We start from the raw sequence: 8,523 nt of genomic DNA, 5'->3' as shown, positions 1-8,523 counted from the left end.
AAATTATAAAGGGGCGCTGGTGATGGTGGCCGGTGATATGTCAATGGGAAAATCCGTCGAGGACTCCCCGCAATATCGAGCACGTATGCAGAATGGTATATTTCTGCATGGTTTGAACCAGACTGTGTGAAAGTCCCAGAACATCAAGCGAAGCCTTGAGAGATTTAGGTACAACACCTGTAGTTGACAATATTATGGGAACTACAACCACCCGCTGGAGACGCCAAATTTCTTTGATTTCCCGACCCAGTGGCTCATAGTTCACCTTCTTCTCCACGTATTTCCGTTCAATGTTGCTATTATGCAATATCAATAATATACGTGGAGCGACCCGTCTTGTCAATTAACAGTACGTCAGGCATGTTTCGTGGAATTTGCCGATCAGTCAGAACTTGCCGGTTCCAATGCATGCTGTAAGTAGAACTATCAAGTACTGCTTGCGACTCATATCGATAAACCGGACATGTTCCCGTGATCAGCCCATGCTTCTATGCAAGGTTTTGATGGATCACCTTACATACAGCATTGTGCCTGATGGTGTATTGCACTGGTGCCATCACAGTCCAACCAGAAATGAGATGGTGCAACGTCTCTAATGCCGAACCACACATTCTGCACTGGTCGTTCTCCACTCGCTCCTTCATTATGAACTTTTTATAAGTTTGGGTGGTGACCACGTCGTCCTAAATGGCATGCATGAATCCCTCCGTCTCAGCAAAGAGCTCCCCAGCACACAGCCATCTGTTTGACAAATGGCTGCCAAAGACAAACGTGCTTACCATGCATTGCCTTCAACTTCCATTCATCGATTCGCTCTTGATCCGACTTCACCGCACTCAGAGGATTGAAAGATCGATCCTTCAAGTTAAGTGGAGTCAGTCCACAGTCTGCCTTACAGATAACCGCATGCAAAGGACTCGGTTGCTCTTTGCTGTAAAAATAAACGCGCAGCGAGTCGATGCTGCCGATGCCGATGTCCACCCTCTGCAAGATGCCTCTCCGTATATGGATAGGCACCCTCAGATGAACGCACTGATAAGGTGGTGTGTCACCCTTCCATGAGTGTCGCCAAAAACTTTACATTTCGGACCAATGTGATACAGATGTAAGAAATCGATTAGCCAAGTACACGGGACGCTGTCGAAAGCCTTGGCATAATCAATATAGCAACTAAAGAGATTTCTTAGGCCTCTAGTTGCTTGTCCTACAACTACCGAGTCGATAATCAGTCGCTCTTTGCAAACCTTTGAACAAATTCGGTAGCCCTTCTGCTTCGTACAGAATATTGTTGGCCTCGTGGTGCGCATTGACCCTTCTATTAATGACGGGCGTTATGAATTTGTAGAAGGCTGGTAAGCAAGTAATCGGTCTTGTATCTGCGGGGTCCTGCAATGTGTTCTTTTTAGGGATAACGTAAGTTATCCCCGCAATGAGCAATGGTGGAAATTCCTCTGGCCGACTCATAACCTGATTTATGCTGTGTGCCAACCGACCATGTGTACTAGTGAAATTTTTGTACCAGAAGCTCTGGACACAATCCAGTCCAGGACCCATCCAGTTTATCGAGCTGTTTATGGCTCGTCGAACTTCCTCTTCGGTAATATCCGCAAAATTCATGCCAGGTATAGTGGCATGGCGGGTGCCTTCGACGTGATCTACTCAGCATGCTGAGCGGGTAATCCCCGAAGTCCACCCCAATATTCTTTCGCTTCTGTCATCGAAAACTGTACTGTCTGGACGCTCTGTTCGGATTCGTTGGGGGATCTGAAAAAACTCCTCTGGTTCCTCGCGTATGTTGCATTTTGGACACGTCTGGAGTGATTTTCGCCATACCGTCGTAACCGACTGCATACGACAGAAAGTTTCTGCTTCAGTGTGCCCAGAATTTCAACTACGGGTGTTCCACTGGGGCTGGCATAGTTCCTGTAAACCCTCTGTACTTTATTCTTCACCCGTCTGCTGGCATTACCAAACCTAGCAATGTCCTGCCTTAGTGAGTCCCGCGGACGTTCCAGACGAATTTTCCATAGTGGATCTCTTCGGTCACTCAAACCAATAACACGAAAGCGAATCTTCTGCCGCTGCAATCTGACAATCGCAACTGCACCACAATACACAAGTGATTGCAGTTGCAGCAGCGACATATCAGTACACAGCGGAGATGCAACATCATTGATTTGAGATAGAATTCTCGGAATTACTGGAGATGCATAGAGCCTTAGAATATACTTGGTCTATGCAAAGAATCCATTTCCGAGAATTCTATACACGCTCTTTGGGATTCGTCCCGAACCTCAGCTGAACGTTGAAGAAGAGTGCTTTGATGAATACTGAAACTGTTACCGCAGTGCGGCGTGGTATTGTTGATGCTGCTGCCTCTGCCCCCATCGATTCTTGGTCACCAGCTTCCGCGTTGACCTCAAATCGAACGCGCTCCCTGATGATGGCTGGGATTGTATCGCTGCGAGTTATAAAGCGTTACTGGTCTGCGACTCGCTGCACAGTCACGTGCGTGAATTGCGGGAAACGCTCGACGAATCTCTGGTGAAACAAGGGGCGGTAAAATGTTGTACCCACCCCTGCCGTTACAACATTTTGCGCTTTTCAAAATGTATTCCTTGTTGAAGCTTTCGAAATATAAATAGCAAGAGGGGCGAAGCGGGGATCTAAACTCCATACATTGTGTTACAATGATTCACAGGGTGTTGATGTACTTAGTACAGGACGATATAGACCGGAAAACAACAAGTACTCTGCTGATTAAAATTTGTGGGTGTTCCTTATGCAGAACTGTTTTATACGTTATCTTTGCGAAAACATGAAGCATAGGGATACTCCCCATGTATCCAAGATAGGTGCCTATTTTTACGATTTTAAATATCGTTCTTCTTCTACTCTCTTGTAAAGATCTTAGCTTTCCACATTTTTCAGATTAGTGGAAGTTAATTAGTACAGAAACTGTAGACAATGGAAGGAATATTCCCTTTTGAGTGCATCGATGACGGAGATAATTCCACTTCTGTTCAGAGAAATAGTCCACATCCGCGAAAGGTAGAACTACCCCAGCTATTATTCGATTAAGAATAATAATGAAGTGCTCTTTCCTCTTCACGACTCATCGTAGATAAAATACCTACCATTAACGTGCTTGACATTACCACAGAAATGCTGGCGGTCACCGACGAATTCCTTCACGATCCGGTACATGCTACCAAAGTTGTGATCATTTGGGAAGCTAATGTTTCTTAAACCAGTGGATAGGTATCATAACCGCCCTTCTGCCACAGCGCACAATTTATCACAGCATCGGTACACGGGTTCCTAGAGCTTTCAGCTTCTTACTTTTATTCACGATGTGGCGGATAATTTGACTAGCATCAAAAAAAAGTGATAAGTGCCAACATTCTTTGGCGGTCAAAGGGTAGTCCCAAGGCGAAACGCTCTATTGTGATCACTGGGAGTTCTTTCTTAATGAAAAACTGCAGACAATGAAGGCAAGTCTCTCGCGCCTCAAAACTGGACAAATTGTACAACTGGTCCTCCAAGTTGGGGGTTCTGTAGGGCTGATAACTCTACACGGAAAACCGAGGTTAGGGAGCCACGGAAGGATCCTCGGACAGGATGTAACCCGGCAACGAAAACGGGACAAAGATTTGCGTATTTTCTCGTGGAACATGCGCTTCCTGTACAGGCCGAATGCTATTCAGCAGCTAGCCTATATTCTGTCCCAATATAAGGCTGATGTAACAGCGTTGCAAGAGATAAGCTGCAGCACAGGAACCGGTTTCCTGGAGAAGAGTCCCTAAAGCATATATTATGGTAGCCATCCAGTAAGCCATGTGCTCGAAGTAGGTTTCTTAATAATAATAATTGTTGGCGCAACAATCTATGTTGGATCAGGGCCTTGAAGTGTGTCAGAGCAAGACCGTACGGTACACTACAGTACACTGTAGGAGGCAATGTGGTTACCATTGCGCTCGCCCGAGATTATAACCCTTATTTGACTCAGGTACTCATTTACAGCTAAGTCGACTGGTATCCGACGTCAAATCAAGATACAAATCTCACTGCCACCAATGAGATTTCAACCGCGACCATCCGTACGACAGCCTTGTGCTCAAACCAGTAAGTTATCTGGACTTAGCCAAAAAATGAAACCTGCTGTTATGGGCTTTAAAGATATAAGCGAAAGGCGCTGCGTTTGCGAGGCAAATTTAGAAATATAAGCCTCATAAACGTTCACGCTCCTACAGAGGAGACTGCAGAGTCGAAGAAGGATACTTTCCACTAGGCAGTTGAGCGGACCTTCGAAACCTGTTTTAAGTATGATATCAAAACCATAGCTGGAGATTTTAACAGTCAAGTAGGGACGGAGGTCGTGTTCAGGCGTTACGTTGGGTCCCATAACTTACATAATGCCAATGATAATGTACTTCTGATTATTCAATTAGCAGTATCACACGAAATGGTTGTTGGAAGTACTTGGTTTGAGCGAAAAACAGTCCACAATCAATCAAATTGACCACCTGTTGATTGAACGCCGCCACCTCTCAGCGTTGATGAATGTCAGAACATATAGGGGGCGGATATAGACTCGAATCGCTATCTCGTTGGCTTAGTGTTCTGGGCTCGAATTACAATACTGCCTATAATCCGCTCTAACAATCAAATGAGAGTGAATACTGAAGCCATCCACAACACAGAGCTCCGTAACACCTATAAAGAGGCAATAGATGCCGTAATAATCGCAGCTGACAGATGTCCTGGAGATAAAGCATCAACAGTTGAAATTCACAATCACCTGAAGGAAGTTATCATCACAAACATACTTGGTTCTAGCCGCAAAAAAAGTCGGAACGGCTGGTTCGACGACGAATGTAAGCTAGCAACGGAGTGGAAGGATGCCGCATACCGTGAACTCGAAAAGTATAGGGAGTAATCGCACCAGGTACGGAAGTTTTACCAACAAGTCAGTAGCCCTATACATCTCGAAGCTTATCCTGCCGAGACAAAGAGGAAAATTTGATCTCCGACAGAATGGGCTTTTTGGAGCGATGGGTTAAGTACTTTGATAAACTGCTGAAAACACCAGAACATCGGCGATTTGGAGGTCCCGCCAACTGAAGACGACGGACAAATACTGCCAAGAAATAGTCCGTGCATGCCGATGGAATGAAACTCGTATTGGTAAATATGAAGGCGACCAGCTACACCAAGCGGTTCATCAGCGGTATCACGTTGCTAAGTACCATCTATAAGACATTTTCCGCTATCCTGTTAGGTCGGATAGAGCCATGCTCAAAACTTCATAGGTCCATACCAAAGAGGCTTCACTCCAGGCAAATCAGCAACAGATCAGGTTTACTCTCTGCTTCAAGCGATGGAAAACTGTTGAAATCTGGACATAATCTTTTCAACGACTTTAAGGACTCCTATGATAGCATACCGAGTGTAAAACTGTACACGGCCATGAGAGAATTCGGTATCCCAATTGATAAGACTGTCTAGACTGACCCTGACCAATGTGTGAGGCTAGATAAAAGCAGCGCTCTTAAGACCATTCAACATTAGCAACGGTCTAAAGCAAGGGGATGCTCTATTGTACATCCTTTTTAACATGGTCCTGGAAAAAGTAATCCTCTTTAAGTTTACTCAACGAAATATATGAGGGCTACATCAGCACCAAAAATGCCTGAAATGATGTGATGGCGTAGGTCAGAATGCTAGACAGCTTTTAGGGATATCTAATTAGTGGACTTCCGCGCAAAACCGGGCTCTCTGGAGTTCCTTATAAGGGTCTAGACCGGATACCGGTTGTTGCGCGGTTGATAATGATGAAAATGTTCATTTTATAGAATCTTCCGAAGTGGACAAGAAAAGTATGTGAATAACACTTCACCGACTGACTGGCAAAATTGCTTTCAGAGTGTCAGCGAATAAAAAAGACAAACAGGAAGCAACAGCTTTGGTAACCAGCTAGTGCACTTTGACCCATTCAGAGGTTCAGTAAAACCATACATTATGCATTCTCCGTCATGGTTTGGTTTTCAGTTTTATGCATCCCAGTTTTCTGAACTACTTACACCATGACCGATACCCGTCAATAGCGATAAATAATTCACATTCACTTGAACTATTCATGATTGCATTCGATTTTCAACACTTTCACAATAAAATAATATTTCACTTTTACATTATTTTCGTTTATTTTAAAATCTATGTACATTAACAAAACTCATTTTGGTTTACAATGAAATAACACAACAATATTTACCATGGTCCTAATCCTCCCTTAAGTAAAGCGCCACTCCATCCTGATTTCAAACCTAGGGGAGCATGTGATCCCCAGATTGGAGCTGGAGCAGCAAGGGCAAGTGGAGCTGCTTTCAATATTGGAGCTGGAGCAGCAAAGGCAATTGATGCAGACTTGAAAATTGGAGCTGGGGCAGATAAAAGAAGTGGGGATGACTTAATGATGGGAGCTGGTCTCAGAATTGGAGCTGGGGCAAGAGCTAAAGGAGCAGGCCTCAAGATTGGAGCTGGAGCATACGCTAGAGGAGCAGCCTTCAGAATTGGAGCTGGAGCATAGGCTAGAGGAGCTTTAAAAATTGGAGCTGGAGCAAGTGCCAATGGGGCTGCCTTAATCAATGGAGCTGGAGCAAGTGCCAGTGATGCTGGCTTAATCCATGGTGCTGGGGAGCTTAGAGCGAGTGGTGCTGCCTTAATCCATGGAGCTGGAGCGCTTAGAGCAAGTGGTGCTGCCTTCAACCATGGAGCTGGAGCCAAAGGAGCAAGCCCGGCGGATGCAATTGCGCACAAAGCTGACAGAAGGCACTGAAATATGGTGAAATTAAGCGATGTTATCCAATCAAACTTAAATTTTAACTTACGAATTTGAACATGTTGCTAAAGTTTTCAAATATGTAAACACAAAATGTTTTGATACGCCTAAGTGAAAGAGAACTGATAGTCATCTGTTCATGGGATCTCTATTTTATACTCCACTAACTATCTACCTTTGATTTAATGTCGCGTGGATGGAAATGGAAAACTAAAAGGGTCCAAACATGAAATATGAATGAGCCTACACATTTTCGTAACTCTATTGGAAGAAAACCTAATAAAAACAGCAAATGGCCTTCGGATTCAGATACATTATAAATTTCTACGAAGATATGTACATTTTTGATGGCGCTATTTTCTAAACGTGATGCTACAGTTTTATCATCACACAAGAAAGCGACAGTTTTAAACCAGTTTTAATGACCACCTCCCAAGAATTAATGAAGTACATCGTGACCTTGTTACACTAAACATTTTCGTTCATCAAAATCTAAACAAACTTGTTGCGGTAATTATCATTATTGATATTTGATAATTTTTGAATATCGATGCAAACCATGAACAGTATTTCATCAGAATAGTGCTATATGGGTCTATAGGTTTGATCTTGGAGGAAAAAATTCGTAAGCTTCAGGCCTGATATTGAATTTTAATTAACTTTAGAGCTTCCCAACATAAACAAAAAATAGTGTTTTACGCTTCCAAGGAATATGTGGGAACCAAACATATATCCTGAATCCGAGTCCGAGTTTTCTGAACGTTTGTAGGATAAGGACTTGCCACTTTGTCCAGAGTATTTTTTTATTTATCTTTTTACCGTATTTGAATCTGAATTTAATGTGTGGAGTTCCCAAGTCCCCATCAGGCGTGTCCCTCGATGAATGCGCAAATAGGTACCAGGAAATGTATGCACATGGACATGCTCATGCGCAGGCCGGGTAGGTGGGAGCAAATGCCAACCTGTGGATAAAAATTTACTATGGGAAAGATAGTCAGAAATCAAACCGAATATGGAGGACGAGAAAAGAAGTTTTTAAGGGGCAGGGCATCAGAAAATGTAAAGGCAGCAAGCTGGAACAGCGTTTCTTTGACTGAGAGGACGTCTAAATGAACTCTGTGAGTTCATCAAGGAGAGGTGGATTATCTACCAAAGTATTAAGGTTCTGATACGGGGCATTAAATTGTCCTTTATTAGGGCAGCAAAGGGGAAAAATGTTCCCTCGGAAAGTCAAAGCCAATCGGGCGCATGCAGAAATCAAATCCAGCGAGAAGTTAGTGGATAGTTTGAGCAAACAGTGAAAGCTCGCAAGCAAGAAGATAGTAATCGATTGCAAGAACCTAGACGAGGTTACGGAAGGACATCTGTGTGGTGCCATGGGAACAATTTAGCATTATGGGAGTAGAAAAAAATGCGGTAGAAAGGATGAAAAAGGTGTATTGGGGGTACACAGACCGCTATTATTAGCTTGTCGGTGGAATCAGCTGTTAAACTGGTTACTGCGGACAGGGTGAGAATAGACTGGGTCGACTTAGAGAGCAAGTATCTAGAGTACCTCTAGAGATGCTTCAGATCACTCGATTTTGGTCACTTCGCAGCAACATGTAGCACGATAGTTCAAAAGAGCAAAGGAAGTTTGGAGAAAAGGGGCCTCGTCAAGAGTGGAAAACCGGCACGTTGCA

The 8,523-nt window shown here is 43.8% G+C and overlaps 1 protein-coding gene across 1 annotated transcript; it reads right to left on the bottom strand.

Annotated features, from left to right (window-relative positions):
- Positions 1 to 6,181: 6,181 nt before the first annotated feature.
- Positions 6,182 to 7,028, bottom strand: LOC119649377 (skin secretory protein xP2-like). Its single transcript, XM_038051495.1, has 2 exons — positions 6,891 to 7,028; positions 6,182 to 6,834 (listed from the first exon to the last, which is right to left on the bottom strand). Exons 1-2 carry the CDS (start codon positions 6,972 to 6,974, stop codon positions 6,271 to 6,273), a joined length of 648 nt encoding a protein of 215 aa, XP_037907423.1. The 5' UTR covers positions 6,975 to 7,028; the 3' UTR covers positions 6,182 to 6,270.
- Positions 7,029 to 8,523: the final 1,495 nt, after the last annotated feature.

The sequence above is a fragment of the Hermetia illucens genome, chromosome 2 (assembly GCF_905115235.1).
Source record: "Hermetia illucens chromosome 2, iHerIll2.2.curated.20191125, whole genome shotgun sequence".
NCBI lineage: Eukaryota > Metazoa > Arthropoda > Insecta > Diptera > Stratiomyidae > Hermetia > Hermetia illucens.
Note: the sequence above shows the minus strand (reverse complement) of the source record. Positions and strands in the feature narration are given on the sequence as shown.

Coding starts and splice junctions, on each gene's coding strand:
- LOC119649377 (XM_038051495.1), bottom strand. CDS start 6,974: ATGACTATCAGTTCTCTTTCACTTAGGCGTATCAAAACATTTTGTGTT. Junction 6,835..6,890: donor TTAGCAACATGTTCAAATTC/GTAAGTTAAAAT, acceptor ACCATATTTCAG/TGCCTTCTGTCAGCTTTGTG.